This window comes from Eptatretus burgeri, chromosome 11 (assembly GCF_056783735.1).
Source record: "Eptatretus burgeri isolate ZD-2024b chromosome 11, Ebu_testis_v1, whole genome shotgun sequence".
NCBI classification, from domain to species: Eukaryota; Metazoa; Chordata; class Myxini; order Myxiniformes; family Myxinidae; genus Eptatretus; species Eptatretus burgeri.
The window spans coordinates 84,313,418-84,331,115 of NC_140971.1; the positions used below are offsets into that span (position 1 = coordinate 84,313,418).

Consider the following 17,698-nt stretch of genomic DNA (forward strand, 5'->3'; position numbering starts at 1 on the left):
GTGGAATTGTATTTGTGTGCTTCCCGTGTGCCGAGAATAAATGTGCTTTATTGTTGAACTGTTCTCCCGCTTCGCTCCGTCTTTTCCTCCATTGAATCCCCATCTTGCTTCACGTAAAGGGTTGGTAGTGGGCTGAATACGCCCGATAATTAATCGAACCGTCGAGGTCGACGATAACACCGCTCGGTTATTCTGATAGTCGGAACGGGTCGCTTAAGTGGCCCGTGTCCGAAGTCGACCTGCGGCGAGGTGCGATCGCTCGGTCTACCCTCCGCGTGGGTACTTAGGTAGTTCGAATTTGGCGAGCAACCCTATCCCACGCGGGGGCTGATTGGCTCGATCGCGGTGAGACCGAAAGGTCCACCCGTGACTGGTTCCCGGCGTTAGTCCGAGAGGGTCACGACTGGATTGTCCGTCCGGTGGGCGACGTGCCGCGATTCGAGTTACGTGGCCGTCGCACGCCGGCGGGCGCGAAGACCGCAACACTGGTGTCAGGAGTGGGATGCAAATTCATCGCCCTCCTCGCGGCACTGGTATTGGAGAGCGGGACAACAGGCTCTCCTGTCTCCAGCGAAATTCACGGGAATCGGTCCAGGGGTGAGAGAAGCGACCCCCGATTCCCTCCAAATTACGAGCGAGCAAATTAACCCTTCACGAGAAGCAAGATGGCGTCTCAAGGCGAGCGGGAGCCGGGGGTATTAGAAATGGATGTAGAATGTGTAGGATCCATGGTCCAGGATGGAATCCCCGAGCAGGAAATGTTGATTGTGCAGGAACACGGACTCGCCCAACTGAACCCAGGGCCCGAGGCGGCAGCGGCCGCGGTGTATGACACCTCCCCCCCCCCTCTCCACCAAGACCCTTCCCCAACCCTTGCCGAAACGGCTCAGCTGAGTGCATCCAACATGGCCCAGCTAAGCGCCATGCTGGCGGCAATGAACAAACAAATGAATGAAGTGAAAACGACGATGGATACAAATACAAATGAAATAAAAAACGAAATGAAAGGCATGAACGAAACGATGGATGCGAATACACAGCAAATGAGAAAAGAAATGAAAGAACTACGGGGTGAGACGCAGAACATGGGCCGATGCCTGCAGGCGGGCATGAAGGCCGTGACCAGGGAGCTGGGAATGGCGACTCCACGTGTAGGAGCAAACGAGCTGGATGGGGGTGCAACGGCTGACAGGCCCGCGGTGGAGGCGGGTGAAAAAATAATTCGTGGAACGTGTTGGGCGAGGGTCGTGACGATGACCGAAAGGGAAAATTAAATGGGGAGACCAAAACGTGTGAGACGAGACACGAGGTGACGACAACGGAAATAATAGTTGAGACAAGGGAGGTAAAGGGTGAAGAGTTGGCAGAGACACGGGAGACAAAAAAAATAGAGGGAAGACTACACGATGAAGATGGGGTAAGTGACGCACACACACACACGGAGGTAGTGGAGGATAATGGGGGTGAGCTCGCGGAGCGTGTGGAGACCCAGTGCGAGCACCTGGATGGCCTCCTCCAGGAACGAGGGGGAGGGAGTATGCCCCTTGAGGCGAGTCACGACCAGGTGAGTTCGGTCGTGCTTTGCGAGGTTGAGAGGACGGGTGCTGTGGACAGGAGCTTGGAGAGCTTGGGGGGTGTAGAGGCCCCGGAGACCCTTGTGGGGACACGAATCCCCAGTGTGGTTGTCCCTGTGTGTGTGGTGCAAGGGGTGAGTGCGTCCCCGTGTGTGGAAGCGACCCCGTGTGTGAGTGGTGTGGTGGCGATGGTGCCGGAGTGTGTGCTTCCCAGCACGCCGGGTGTGGATGGGGCACCGTGTGTGGAAGAGACCGCGTGTGTGAGTGTCGCCGTGTGTATGAGTGAGGTACCGCGGGTGAGTGCCCCCGCGTGTGTGGATGAGGCACGGTGTGAGAGTAGTGAGGCACGCGTGAGTGAACGGCCGTGTGCAAGGTCGCTGTGTGCAAGGGAGACCGTGTGTGTGAGAGAGCGGTATGAGAGGGAGATGTCGGTTGGCATGCGGGAGCACGCAGCCGCGTCTCCCCGTGTGAATGTGATGGTGTGGACTGTGTAAGTGTCAGGACACGCAGGTATGCGTGTGTGGAATGGCGACGGAGACGGCGACAGAGGAGAGAAAGCCGAGTAGCGGCTGTAGTTGTTTCGAGGACCGTGCCGGGTTCACCCAGCAGTGAGCACGCGGTTCGTGCTGTGCAACGCACGAGACCGCCACGTGCTCGCTTGCGAGAGTGAAGTCCCGGTCCGGAAACGCACGCGGTGGATTTGCCGATCCCGCGGACGGACAAAGTTTAGGCAGGTAAATGGATTTGGACCGGACGGGTTCTCCACGCGATCGTGTGTGTTAAGCTCCAACGGGCAAAGCACATGTGTTCGCGTGGGAAACCCCTCGAGACGTGGGGCTTGTGTTTTTTTTGCGCACGGTGACGTCATGGCTGCACGTGGGGTTGGAATCCGGCAGGAGGGGTATCTCTGCCGGATGGTCCCGTCCAAGGAGGGACGAGGAACACGTGCAGCTGCATGACGTCACGGCCAGGTGAAAAGTGCGCGAGCTCTGAGTTGCCGCGCAGGTGCTGCGCATGGAAAAAAAAAAGGGAGCAAGCCTCACTTTCGGGTGTACAGGATTCCTGGGCAAGGGGTGAAAGACCCCCTTACCTGGGCACAGGATGGAAAACTAGTTAGGGGGAAGGGTTAGCTCAGCTAGACCGACTTCATGGGGCAGGGGTAAGTCCTCATGGAGTCCGTGGAATGGATTAGTTAGAGGGATTGTAGCCAGATTTAGGTTGGGAAATAAAATGATTGATTTGGAGACATGGACAGACTTTGGATGTGTAGTGGGGACGTAGCTTAGCTACGTAGTGTTAAAAGGAACGTGCTGTAGTTTAAGGGACGACGTGGGAGCACGAGTTAGTTAGGGGATGTAGTTAGAAGGATGGCAGAGTTCAGCGGTGTGTGTGTTGGAAGAGTTGTTGGTGAGTTGTGAGGTGAGTACTTGTTGAGTGAGTGAGGCCAGCGGGTCTGTGTGTATGGAGCGAATGGGGAATGCATGGTGCGATGAGTGATTGGGGGAGGAGTGACTCCCGCCTCAAGGGACCCCGGGGTCAGTATAAAGTGAGTTAGCTGGGTTAGTCAAATTGAAAAATGGAGGTCGTTTTGCTGTTGGTGGGAAAGTAGGCTCGAGACCCATTTGGAGGGGTGCAGGAGCCCTGTTGACGGGCTTGGGAGCGTGGCTGCGAAAGGTGAGTATCGCTGCGTGGGCACCCCGGGCACCAGGCATGTCGGCCGCGGTAGGCCAAGGGCCCATGGGGGGCCGGGATAGAGTAGTGGGCACGGGTGCGCCTGCTTGGTGCGGGGGCCCGGGGCGCCATTAGCCGCGTGGGCAGTGTTGTGGGCACGGGTGACCCTCGGAAAGGGGCCCGGGAGGCCGGCCTGCCACGTGTGCGTTTCAGGGGAGGTGCCATAGGGGGCACTCCCTGGTGTTAGGGAGCTGGTAGGCTCGGAGGCAGTGTAGTGCCCGGGGGTGCCATAGCGGGAGAATCGGCAGAGGGTCGTGCCTGCCAAAGGGAGCCACGTGTCCCAGCCAGGAGACCGTGTGAGGGCACGGAGAGAAAATTGGGGGGCGAGGCCCGAAATTGTGAGGACACCAACACAGGCGACGGGAATCTGGGTTGTTAGAACCAATAGTTTAAGCGAGAGGCGCTTGTTGAAAGCCCCGGGGTAGTTTAACAGTTAAATGGTTAGGGTAGATTAGGAGATGTACCCCTCCGCACCATCCATCCCCTCGCTGTCGTTGTGGGCCGCTGGACCCACTTTGGTTAAGATCGCCGAACTCTGGGGAGGCCATTCTGAGGCTTCGTTGGGCCTCGACACAGGACGTTAGCTCTCCCTTATTCCCCTCCGGGAAGGGAACGTAGGGGTTGGGAGTAGGCTAGGTGACAGTATAGGTTAGCCGAACAAGGACGATAAAGGGGGTTAGGGGACGATTTATAGTGGGGAAGTAAAAATAAAAACAACAAAAAAAATAAGTGGGGGCTAAATTGGTTTTTCACAAATTAAGGGAGTGGGTATGTACAGTGACAGGCAAAGGCGATAGGTTGGGAGGGAGACAGGTAGGTAGGTCCGAGCCCGCCTTCCGAGTGGCCAGCACCACCGCACTCCCTCCACCAACCTCCACTGAACGGCAAAGGCTGGCCACTTCATCGGCTGGCCGTGTTTTACTTCAAGGCGGAGGCCGGCCAACCTCATCGGCAGCTGTGTGCTGCAAGGCCTGTGCCGGCCAGTTCATCTGCTAGCTGTTTTTTTCTTCGAGGCCTGTGCCGGCCAGTTCGTCTGCGGGCTGAGTTTGCCTGCAGCGGCCTTCTTCTGCGGGCTGTGTTTGCCTGCTTGCCTTTGCCATGCCATGCCCACTGCCCACGTTCACCAGCCCCGTTCAATTTTTGCTTTGCCCCCCCCTGTTCATTTCCATGTGCGCCAGGATCGTAAAAGCAACAGTTTGCAAGCTGCAAGAACTGCCCTGTTGGCAGCTACAACACGGGCCTGCAGTGGCGGCCCGTGCACCGTGTTTGTGTCCATGCATCCATTCGTTGTGCTCATTGCGTGTGCCACTTGAGCTGGCACGGAGACTGCGTTTGTGCAGCCCATGCACCGTTGTGGTTCACTGCATTCAGTTCAAACCGTTCATGCATCCATTCGTTGTGCTCATTGCGTGTGCCACTTGAGCTGGCACGGAGACTGCGTTTGTGCAGCCCATGCACCGTTGTGGTTCACTGCATTCAGTTCAAACCGTTCATGCATCCATTCGTTGTGCTCATGGCGTGTGCCACGGAGCTGGCACGGAGACTGCGTTTGTGCAGCCCAAGCACCGTTGTGGTTCACTGAGTTCAGTTCAAAAGGGAAGGCCTTGGACTGCGTGTGAGCAGCCAGCCACGTTCCCTGTCACCTGCATTGTTTGAGCCAGAGACTGCATGCGGGCAGCCTGGCTCCCTGCTAACTGCTTTCTTTTTGCAGAGTTCAATGATCCTGGGCCATGGTTTAGTGTAAAATTTGTAAGTTAAGGTTAAGATGTACTGTAAATATGAGTGCGCCCCCGGCATGTATGTCTTAGCGCCGGCAATTTTATTTAAGTCGTCCGTGTGAGTGAGTTTGTTCAGATAGTTACGCAGCCTCAGGTTATTTATTTTGGGGACACGAATACCATGAATGTCGCACTCAGGGATCCGTAGGTAAAATGTACTAGGGGAAAACTACACATGATGGCACACGAAAAATTTGGCGACTCGGGACGAGTCTGTAAAAAGGGAAGGGGGTAGTGTTGTGGTTACCAGATTCGCAAACCACCATTCAGGTCCCTTAGGTGAGGTATCTCGGTAAGTGCATGTGTAGTTAGGCCCAAACCCGTTGTCTAGTGGGAATACATGTCATTTATACGTGCTGCGACTCTTCAGGATAGCCGTTTTTCTTTCACTATCTTTATTTTGGACCAACCGCCATGATCACAACCACAACATCAACCACCAACCACAACCCCGCTTCACCACAACCGCCATGACCTTTACCGCCGTCACAACTCGCCACCATCGCATCACCGTCATCTCGCGCCACTCATGGGCACCGATGCTGGACTCGTGTAGGGCGCACGTTGAACAGCGTGTACAAAATCACGGATTTTCTGCTTCAAAAACGGATCCAAAACGACACACGCCCACTTTTTGCCGTCCAATCGGTGAGCGAGGGGCGAATTGGCCCCGCCCCCAGGGCGATCGATATATGCAAATTTGTGGATCAAAAAGCCTTCACGCCCACTTTTTGTCGGGCCAATGGGGAGCGAGTTGAAAGGTCAAAGGGAGGGGGTCAAAGGCGAAGTTACGGGGGGATAAAAGGACGGTGTTCGTCAGTAAAAGGGGAGTAAGAAGTCGGAACGAGGAAGAAAGGAGTAGTAAGAAGTCGGAACGAGGAAGAAAGGAGTAGTAAGAAGTCGGAACGAGGAAGAAAGGAGAAGTAAGAAGTCGGAACGAGGAAGAAGGGAGTCGTAAAGGTCGGAACGAGGCGAAGGAGAGTCGGAACGGAGGGGACGAGCTGTGGAGAGGCGGCGAGTCGGACGAAGGGTGCTCGCGTCGTGCAAGGAGCTGCGCGCCCGAGGGAGGCCGGCAGCGCGACCTGGCCGAGGTGGAGACGCTCGTCGCACATAATAAAGATCCTCTATACCCCGAGCATCAGCAACCCCCCCTCCTGTTTCCCCCCCGCGCTGAGATAGTGCGACCAAGGGGGCCCCGTTCCCACCCCCCTGCCAGGCACTGTCCACGAGGCCCGCGGGTTGCGGGGCCATCGCCGCTCCGCGTCTCATCACCAGACGGGTAGGCCCGACCTGGTCTCGGCCCCAGGCCTACCTCATTCTTGAGGGTATTTCTTTTCCTTGGTTTTGGGTATGTGTTGTCGGCGCCGTCTGTGAAGTAGAATTGTATAAGTGTTGCCGTGTGCTCGGTAGTCGGTATTAGCTCTGCACTGTGTTTTCACTTTTATGTTTGCTTTTTGTGTAAATGGAATTGTGTTTTCTTTTTTGTGTGCATTTGGTGGAATTGTATTTGTGTGCTTCCCGTGTGCCGAGAATAAATGTGCTTTATTGTTGAACTGTTCTCCCGTTTCGCTTCGTCTTTTCCTCCATTGAATCCCCATCTTGCTTCACGTAAAGGGTTGGTAGTGGGCTGAATACGCCCGATAATTAATCGAACCGTCGAGGTCGACGATAACACTGCTCGGTTATTCTGATAGTCGGAACGGGTCGCTTAAGTGGCCCGTGTCCGAAGTCGACCTGCGGCGAGGTGCGATCGCCCGGTCTACCCTCCGCGTGGGTACTTAGGTAGTTCGAATTTGGCGAGCAACCCTATCCCACGCGGGGGCTGATTGGCTCGATCGCGGTGAGACCGAAAGGTCCACCCGTGACTGGTTCCCGGCGTTAGTCCGAGAGGGTCACGACTGGATTGTCCGTCCGGTGGGCGACGTGCCGCGATTCGAGTTACGTGGCCGTCGCACGCCGGCGGGCGCGAAGACCGCAACAATATATATACATGTCTCTTTGGAGATGCATGCTCTGGATTATCTCCTTAACGTGTCGAGACAAGACGTAATCTCCATGCAGTAGAAAGTAAGCCGAGCACCGTTAATCCGTATACAGCCAACACATGATGCAGTCAAATACACGAGTAAGTTGAAGGTTTCAGCAGAAAACAAGACGAATTATATTCAGCCAAATGATGAACACCGTTAAGCCGAATGCGCCAAAGTTATTCAAACTAACAGCGTTCCTTTTATCCATGTTGGATTAATGAGACCGAGTCATTGTAATCGCTGTTTATCTGATCATTGCTCGACTTATCGACAATTCCTCTTAATGGGACTCCACTATACATTGTATCAACACTTTCTTTGAACATGTCAAGAGGTGCTGGCCTGTGGTTGCTTGACACCTGTGAAACCTGCATTTGTTCATTATTTTCACCAAATATTGCTCTCCTTTGAAATCAGTTGTACTCATTTATAAAGACATTCAATTATTTCCATCAATACCATAAAATAATTCGTGTTTTCTTAAAAAAAATAAAAAATAAAAATAACATATGGTGACCACTCGTGAAATAACGATTTCTGTTTTGTGCCTGTACCATGGACCTGGTGGCACGCGTTCAAGCGTCGACCGAGAGCACTAGTGTGTAGGGAGCCACCGAACTCATCAGCAAGGACAGGTGCGCAGGTTGCCTCCCACTGGGAACCATCAAGGCAGCGACAGCTCGGGCCCCCGAGACACGGTGAATGACCGTAACAATAAAATTCTGTTTTGCAGGCGATACAATCTCCCCACTAAGGAGCTGGAGTCGTGTTTTGATGACCGATTTGCGATGCATCACAAAGTAACAGGCAATGGATGCCGCACACAATACAAGCCACCCCATTAGAAGAATTTTGTATAATTGATACTTGCAAGCATTGCAAAGCTAAGGGCAGACACAATATTCTGTGGAACTGCATAGATTGCTTCTGGGGTTATAAAACAAAACAAAAAATTGTGATTCAAATCATTTTTACTGCCAATCATCATACCCCTATATCCTTACTTACCAACATCCCTCAAATCCTTACAATCACCCATCTTACAAGTTTTCCTTATGACATTCACCGTTATCTTCTCCATCCTTCATTATCATGCTAAATTATCAATAATATGATCTCATAACTGGGGATGTGTGGTTTGACAATCAGCCCCAAGGTGAGAGGGGGAAAATTCATCGTGATACAGGTTCTGTCATTTTTCCTCATTGCCAAAGTGATGTCGTGGCAATGTTCAGTTGCTCGGGAATGGCTTGGTTTCGATGATGAATGAGTGACAGGCTGAAGCACAATTTGAATGCGTGGCCCCTCGGGTCGATGCTCGGCCTTGCCCAATTTTGCTATCACAGCTCAACCAAATCCACTGGGATCTCCTGTAGCATTATTAGTAATGGCAGTGTCACTACAATGGTCGAATGTTGGCCATTTCCCTTCGTTAGATGTGTTGTTGCCTTGTTATATGCATGCTGGAAACTTAACTTTAAACTTACTTTCGAGCTATTTTTACCGAACAGTTTTCCATGAAATTCTCCTTGAAATAGGTGTCTCAGCACTGCAATGTTATTTATTTCTCAAGCAGCGTCGGAAGCAATCACTTCCTCTTTTAATGTAAAACCTTTCTTCCGTCAAGTCTGATATGAAATCAAATATTACTCACTATTTTATTATTTTTGCAACTGCACGTTAAAAGAAAATAAATAAATCTTATATAAAGACAAGAAACAATATTTCATGAAGGCCTCACCAGACGTTGGAGTAGAAGACAATGAGCCAGTGACACCATCGCCTTCAGTCGTTGCTTCGATTCCTCCACTCTCCTCTTGAGCTGAAGAAGAAGCAGGGGAGCTCGGTTCACTGCCACAGGCCAAGCCACCCTCAGAGCTGACAATACACCCTCTCTCCTCAGCTGCACCATGGTTTTCACTACTGCTGCTTCCACTTGACCGCCACTGCGGTTGGGAGTCTGTCGGGTGTTTGCCTTCAAGCCATCTTGCCTGGGGCAGAGGTTTCCCGTACAAAGGCCCCTCACGAAGCCGTGGCCGAGCCCGACAAGCCAAGCTTGGGGGCCGAAAGGCAACAACAGTGTTTGCTGTTGAGTATCGTATTAAAGCATTAGCTTCAACACTTTCAGATTCAAGATTTGTGTTCTGGCGTTTTCCAAGCATCTTGTCATCTCCATCAGAATGAAGTCGCCTTTTCTCAGCAGTCAGTAGCTCAGCTTGGTTGGGCATGGAAGTCAAACCTCTTCTGACCTCTTCAAAGCTTTTGTTTTCCATCACAGGCTCAACCACAGTACCTTTGGTATAGAGTTGCCAAGCCTGGTAGCTATTGATGGGGTCAAATTCTGCTACACGAGATGAGCCCAGACGTAGATGGGCCAAGCTCTCAGCTGGTGATGGTGGGATAAGATCTAAGCTGCCAAGGAACGAGTGCTTGGAGTTGTCTGGCTTGGTGGTAAATGACCCATCACTATCTGGCTTACCATTTTCCTGGAAGCTTTCTCCTCGTCCATGGAGCCTGCTGTGTTCTGCAAGGCTGACTTTGTCAGGGAAAAGAAAGCCACATGTCATACAAGTCTCATACAGTGTAGCCTTGGATATATGAGCCCTTTCTTGCACGACATCATTAATAGTGGCTGGAGGTCCATCCAGTGTTTGCTTCAGGGACCGTGCTGCAGATGCTGCGGCTGCTGCAGCAGCTTTGCTGGCGGCCAACTTTGCCAATTTGGCTGCGCTGTTAGTGTGAACTTTCATGTGGTTTTTCAGAAACCAAGGCTCCTTGAACCGTCGACCGCAAACCGAGCAAGCATGATCCAAAGAACCCTTATGCTTACGCATGTGTGCCTTAAGAAACCAGACTTGTGCGAATGTCTGCCCACACTCCTCGCAACGTGCCGCACCTCCACTGCTGCTGCTCTTGGAACTAGAACCTTCAGCAATTTGTCCCGACACCTGCGCTTCAGCAACCACATGGGCTACCTCAAGGTGACCAGCCAAAGCATCCTCACGTGCAGCAGCAAAATCACAGAGTGTGCATTTGTATGGTTTGTGTAGAATTCGGATGTGTCTTTCCAACTCCATGTGCTTTCTAAACTTTCCTTTGCAAAACATACAACGAAATCCGGATGCTGTGCCTTCTTCCTTTGATCCCTCTTTTTCCATTGCCTTGCTCTCAGCCTCAATGCTACTTGAATCAGTCTCTCCAGTAACTTTCTCACCATCTGTCATTCCGACACTTGCCTTCATCTGAAGGTCTCTCAGCACAGCACGCTCCTCCAGCTCCAGCAGCAGCCGGCTCTCCTCTTCCCGTCTAAGTCCAGGCAACGGTCCCATATCGTTGGTGGTGCTGCTTCCTGCCCTGACATGTGTTCTCATGTGAATCTTTAAATTGCCTTTTTGAGCAGCACGATGGTCACAATAAGGACACTTGAAGGGCTTTTCACCCGTGTGCGTGCGCATGTGTAAGGAGAGCACACTGTTGAAACGGAAGCGCTTTCCACAAATCTGACATGGGTACTTGCGAGCTTTTTTGGGGTCTTCTTCCGCTCCATGCACCACCGGCACACGCAACGCATTCCGATGATCTTCAGGACTTTGTCGGCGTATGTGGCCAGACAATCGCTCACCATCTTCATAGCCGAGGCCCATTGAAAAAAGACTGAGCGGGAGCTTCCCGGATGACATTGAATCTTGCTCTGGGCTGTGCCCAGACGCCCCATGACTCTTGAGCTCTTTGTTTTGCTCCCAACTCCCATTCATTGTCTCTCGAGCCTGTCCACTCCTTTGAAAATTATTTGTAGAGTCTCCTGATTAAAACAGAATAAAATCCATGCACACCTTTAGCATTACCCTTCATGAGCGGATCCAATGTCTCAACAGTGAGGATACTTGTGACATGATTTTAAATTTGCAGGTAAATTCTCATCCGATCATTCCGAAATGAAACGCTGACCATTGCGTGAAATTCATCAACAGCTTAAATATTTCTCACTAAAGCAGTTCCAACGCATAAAAAGAACAAAACAGTTTAGGTTATCCGCCGTGGAAACGCTACTGAAGCAACGACGTTTTGGGACTGACCCTTTCCTCGGACGGAGCGAAACAGAATGCCAAAGAAGCGCAAATCCTGAAATTTCAGCACTTTTGTAAATTTGTCATGGCTGATAACCTGAACTGTTCTATTCTTTTGTTGTTTCTTTAATACTCTTGTGTCGCCAACGCAGACCGCTAGTTCTGTGCTGGAATTCACAACCACCTTCAGTTTCAATACAATCAAGAGAATGTAGAAATCTGACCCTGATTAACTTCGAATCGAGCTAGTTCATAAAGGTTCAGCAATTGAATAAAACCTCAGTAAATCGGAGGCTCTCATAAATTTAAATGTGGAACATCAAAGGATTATTAATTTTAAAAATGTTCAGAAAAAAATATAAAAAACGCATCACATCATCGATTTCATTATATTTGCCGATAACGCTCAAAGATAAGTATAATAGAGGAAACAAAGCATTCAAACTCAAGAACATGCATTAACAATTGAAATTGTGTGCAAGATTTTTCAGCATCAAATAATGTTGGGGTCAACTACATATATCATACGCAAAATTATGGAATGTTAATATGACATTCTTCTAACCCCACTCCCTTTCCCTCTCCTTCAGCATACTTCAACCCTTTCCCACATATATTTATACCTTTTCTTCCCTTCCACTCAAAATCCTTCCCCTTTTCACCTTTATTCTTGTTCACCTCCCTTAAACTATCTTCAATTTACCTGCTGCCCCCATAAATACACAAAACGCAGACACAGCCCCTTTGTAAATATATTTGTATTTTTTTTCTGGAATTTTATTTTGTAAAAAGATAAATGGAGCGATAGATACAATCACAGTGTTCTTTTCAAAGCCATGCCTTGAACTAAAACTAGTGATTAACCATGATTATGCAGCTTGTTCAAACTGGCATCAAGTTGGATCTCAGCCCATTAAAAGAGGCAGAGATTTTAGCTCTGTTCAACATGCAACGGTGTTCGATTCCTGGCACGTGTTACGCACCTAGCTGGTGACTGTGAAGCCGCTGCGAAAGAAGCAACTGGCCATTGAGTAGATGCGATCCGAGCTGGGATCTGACCTCCGGCAAGCCGTGGCCCAACCCCAAACTCAGAGACTTCATCCCTGCGGGAGAGACGTCGAGAGTGCTTTAACCGCCAACCTTGGTATTTTCACTTTGGTGCAAGTGTGTGTGGCTAAAGCAAATCCATTATTAAGGCTGCAAGTAAATAACTACAGACTGCATTCTAATCTGATAGCTCTGCTGTGAGATGCATCTACATAGGGCTGTGTTCAATAATTCAAGATAACAGTCATGCTCAGATTTCTTATTTATTGAAATTGCATTCTCTCATTCATTCTCTCTCTCATTCTCTCTCTCTCATTCTCACACACACACACACACACACACACACACACACACATACACACACACACACACACACACACACACACACACACACACACTAAAAGGTTACACAACATCTTTGACAAGACGACCGAAGTCCTAGTGACTGCTGTTTGTGGAACACATGGTAAGATTGGAACAGGGACATTCCCTGTGCCTGATGAAGACACTGATTGTAACAGGTCGCGTTGCTACCATGTGGGATGCATGAGCTTTGGAACTTAAAACAAAACACAAGAATGCAACACGTGTCTTTCAAAGAAGCATGCCATTGGTCGGAAAGCAACAAGTGAGGTTGCGAAGAAGATTAGTCGAGCCAAATGCCCTCTTACCTTGTTCATTTTTCTCACATCACCCGATATTTGTATGTCGGGCATTATTCAGATTTTTAAAGCAAAATTTTAGGAATTGCTTTGTCAGTGGTACAGCCCCACAACATGTGTAAAACCAGAAGGGCACTCAGTTGAGCGCATACCTCCACCACGCAATGCCTGATCCAGTCGAATATATCGGGCCCAATAACTTTTTGAGATATCATGCTATACCTCGTTTTTGGCTTTGTCTCTCAATGGCAAAGAATCACTTTGAAAAAAAATTATCGGATCTGGATCGTGATCTTCACCAAAATCTAATCAATTCTTCCTTGTCACACAACCAACCTGTCCACCAAGTTTCATATGAATCTGTCTACAACTTTTTGAGATACCCTGCACACAAACAAACAAACAGGGGTGAAAACATAACTACCTTCCACCTTCAGTGGCGAAAGTTATAAGGAGAATAATTGACACTAATATCAAAGACTCATTTTTAATCTAAGGGATATCAATTGTCGTGTCGATGGAAAACATATTTAAGAGATTTGGGATGGCAAAAAGGGTTTGAGGAGGGGGAACGGAAGGTGGGTTTGATCACGCTGGCCATGTTTTCCCCCAGGCAATCTCTATAAGAGCGCCTGAGTGATAAGTGCATCATTGAAGATCTACGAGACACGTAGCTCACAGATGTGGTGCTCCTGTTACTTGATTCATTAAATTTGTATACAATCCCCCATTATGCATGCAGTCTGCTATGCTGCTTTTGTTGCCAATAGTGGGTAGAGTAGAGGAAAATAAGGCTAAGCCTCCAACCCCCCACCCCCAATCCCAATCCATGATTCATGCTGCTTGTGCATGAGAGTGCTTCTTGAGCTGCTGTATTGGTTATGAAGCGGAAGGGGCCCAAGATGTACTAAGAATGTGCAGATGGCAGGGGATGTGATCACATTTCAAAAAACTGTTTGACAATTAAAAGGTTTCAGCAGGCAAGGTCTGGCATCTAAATGAGGGTGGGAGGATCACATTCCGGATCTGCTGGTGGGGAGGGCCAGCATTGGGTAATATGCAGGTGGAGGAGAGACAAAGAGAGAGACAGACAGACAAACAGACATAAATAGAGAGATTTGAAATTGAGAGACAGTGAGACAGAGGGAAAGAGACAGAGAAATAGACAGAGAAATAGAGAGACAGAGAGACAGAGAGACAGAGAAGGTGGTTTACAATAATTAAGCACAACACATTGCAATAATCTGTTCCACAGAATTTATACAGGGAACAAAATAATAATGTACCTTATACATTTTATTTCCCTCATTTGCAGTTTAATTAGGCCTGACACGCCACGATAAGAGAGCATCGTGAAAAAGGTGCTGATTTTAGAAGAAAATGCAGAATAAACTTCACAGATCCAATAGCGCCATTATATTTGGACTTGATGAAAGCACCATGATGATTTCAATTTACCGTGCAAGTGTTTTCATGGTAACAGACAACCCCTTGATATAAATGCCGAGAATAATCAATGTCGGTACTTACGAGGATATGGACACAGTGGCTGTGCATTGGTCCAGCTCCGTGTGTTTATCAGAGCTGTGTAGGCCTCAAGCTAGGCCTTCTCAAGGATCTAGATCTGATGAGATACAGGATTTCCTGCTTCTCTGCGATGGTTAGAATTAATAACGGTGTGCCTCGTAGAAAAGGGGGGGGGGGACACTTCCCTTTTCAAGATAGCCTAAGTACTTTAATTTTTCCTCTATTCCCTGTTGCTTTCTTTATATTCTGTTGCTATTTGATGGAGCGTAGCGCAGAAGTGTTATAAACCTATTATCTCAACCCGCATTGCAACTCAGAAAGAACGATTACGGTGTTCTTAGAGCCAAGGTCATTTGTGTTTATCCTGCCACTGCAAATACCAATCAAATTTCCAAGCCAGAAGGTGAACCGAGTCAGGCTGACAAAAATCGTTACAGCTAAAAATTAATTTGTTCTATACATTCAGCACCGGGTGATAGCCAATGACCTTGCAGCAATGGTAATGTGCTTATCCAGAGAACAATAATGGCGTTTTTTTTATTTTATTTTTATTTATTTTTGCCTGAAAGACATTATTTGTGTCTCTTTACATCTCCCTGTTCACGGGCAAAGGGCAAATCTCTTTTGTCCAAGCGAAAATTCTGATAAGTCCTGGTTTGTGCTTTGCCCCCGAGATATTGTGCTCGGAACGTGATCTCTCCCACAGATGGAACATGCTATTTCAAGTAATTTTAACAGTAAAATCTGAAACAGATATGGTGGGCATGTCTTACTAAGTGAATATCATTGGAAGAACAATGGCAGCCATTGAGGGGCCAACAAGGACAGTGTGGTGGGTACAGCAGGGGTGGCTTCTATTGCGCTATTGGGCCAGCGAGGAGGGTAGCCAAAGTGGCAGTGATGGCTTGTACTTCTTGATCATTCCTGTAACTACTCAGGTTCATGACAAGTCCAGACCCCAGCTGCCACATGTGTGGAGAATGTGCACATATGGTTATCAACTGCCCTTGGCTCAGCAGACGAAATAGAGGTGGTGATTATCCCCAAAATGGCAGGGGTGTGTGCATGCCATCTACTTATACTACCCCAGTGTTTAGCACATCTTGCTGGAATCTCCATTATAAGCAGCAGAAGCAAAAACCTATTCTGAAGTTAGCTCTTCATGGATCATGGGAAGAGTACTCTGTTGCTGCTGGCATGCAATCTGGTGATATGCACAGTATCACATTAATTTTGTTCTGTTAAAGATACCTGGGAATAGTTTGTCAAAAGTAGAAAACTTTAGCTTTAATATATGTGTGTGTATATATAGATATATATTATGTGTTTGTGCTATTGATGGTGCGAGTAGTGGGACTTGGCTGTGACAGTGAAGGCTACATCAGTCTGGGTTCACAGATAAAACAACAGAGGCTCCTTTTGGCACAAAACACAGGAAATGCCAGTTGTATCAGGAAATAGTCACCATCAGTTGCCGAATGGTGCACAACAACATACTCGCATGACATTGCAGAGCACAGTCCCTGGGAGGCAAACGGAGGCAAACAACAGACACCACCGATCGCCAGTACGAAACTGCCGCAAAAGCACCGGGAATCGCAGCAGGCCCCTAATATAATTTGATAAGTTTTCAAACAGTGGAAGCATATTGTCAGCGTGTGAGACCACAGGCGCATGCAAGGGGCTTGTCGCCGGATCAACAGGCCATGTACGACTGTACGTGGCACTTGAGGCTTCTGTTCTTGACACTTCGAAGAAAGTGTATCATTTTTCAGAGTACACTCTGTCCCCTCTATGGATACCAGGCCAGTGCAGTCAAAATCTTTTGTCGTTTCAATTCAAAGCATCCCACACAGCCGTAATCCCCCCCCCACATCCCCCGCACCCCCGACTCCAAGCATTAGAGCAGATGGTCTTCAGGCAATAGAGGAGATTGAAAGATGCAATGCTGTGATGGCAATATGTATAAAATGGTTAAATTTGAGGCTTGCTTTGAATATCTACAGACTTTATTCTTTCATCTGTCATCTGCTTTTGATCTCCACAGTGAATAATGCAATGGCACCTCAATAAATAAACACCCAGAAATGTACACTGTACTCCGGCATTCCTTCTGGAGATGTCTGACATATTATCCATTTATGCTGTTATCTGCACAAAATTTGTTTACAGCAGAGATTGCGAAAGACAATATTAAAAACACAGCCGCCGTGTCCCAAGGCTCATTTCATACACATACGTGCAGCTGAACAAACACAAGGACGTACAGCATCGCATGCGCTTAACCCTTTGCTCTTCCGACTCTTGCGCAAAGCACACTCTCTGGGCACGGTTGCAAGCAAAGAAGGAGGGAAAGTTTGCAAAAAGTCAGCGCAGATAAATTGTTGAACGTGTGTGCTGACACGGACTCGCAGGACTCAAACAAATCTGCTGTGCCGCAAACAAATTGCTTTTTGTACTGACAGCTAAACTGACTGACCACTCATTATCAAGTCGACCGCAAGCTTTACATGTGGATGGTTCGGTCTGCTTCTCCATCTCACGGTGGAGGAGAAAATACAAGTTTCATAACTGCTCTTACCTTGCTGAAAGCTTCAGGCATGTCCCCTCCCGGGCTGCCCCACGATCAGGGAAACTTGACGTCAGTTGCAAGGCGTGGTACCCTGAGACAGAGAAAAAATTCAGCAACAAGACTTATCAGCGCACCACGTCAAACAACAGCAGTAATAACAACAACAACAACAACAACAAAAAATACTTTTAGTTCCTCGTTATATTTCCCATCCTTTCCATGAAGTAAATGAGACTGCAATCGTGTGGATAAAAACACCAGGATTACAATCCCCCTGACATAAGCATATCCAAAACGGCAGCTGATTAACAGATTATCGTGCTGGAATACTAATGGGAACTGTGAACAACAATGAAACGAGACGTTAAGACAAAACATCTCCTGAAAGCCAGTACCGTGGGTCAAATTATTACAAGACCGCTTTCCAGGACCAACGCAGGCAAAAATAGCATTCCTTTCCTGTCGTCATTCTGTGCGGATGACTCTAGTAGGACCTGTTACCAACTATAGTTCTGCGAGAGTACTACTCTCATATACTGGAACATTTTCGCCTGGGAACGTTCAAGATCGCTTTTGAGACCATCGTGTATAATTCAATAGCATATCAGTCGTGCCATCACAATCATTCTGAAGCCTTGCCATTTTGACGACACTCGTGGTACGGTCTTAACGAGTGAGAATGATCGACACACAAAAACAAACAAAAAAAA

General features: G+C 48.6%; 1 protein-coding gene across 9 annotated transcripts in view; it reads right to left on the reverse strand.

Annotated features, from left to right (window-relative positions):
• Window positions 1-17,698, reverse strand: part of LOC147017509 (zinc finger protein 536-like) — a 316,222-nt gene that overhangs the window by 250,235 nt on the left and 48,289 nt on the right. For 8 of the 9 annotated variants that reach the window (XM_085847221.1, XM_085847222.1, XM_085847214.1 and 5 more), the window contains 3 exons: window positions 16,998-17,079; window positions 12,164-12,283; window positions 8,855-10,915 (listed from right to left, as the gene is read on the reverse strand). In XM_085847221.1, coding sequence (XP_085703347.1) covers window positions 8,855-10,915; window positions 12,164-12,281 — 2,179 coding nt within the window. In that variant the 5' untranslated portion in view covers window positions 12,282-12,283; window positions 16,998-17,079. The remainder of the gene's footprint in view (window positions 1-8,854; window positions 10,916-12,163; window positions 12,284-16,997; window positions 17,080-17,698) is intronic. The other variant, XM_085847220.1, reaches the window with a different exon arrangement.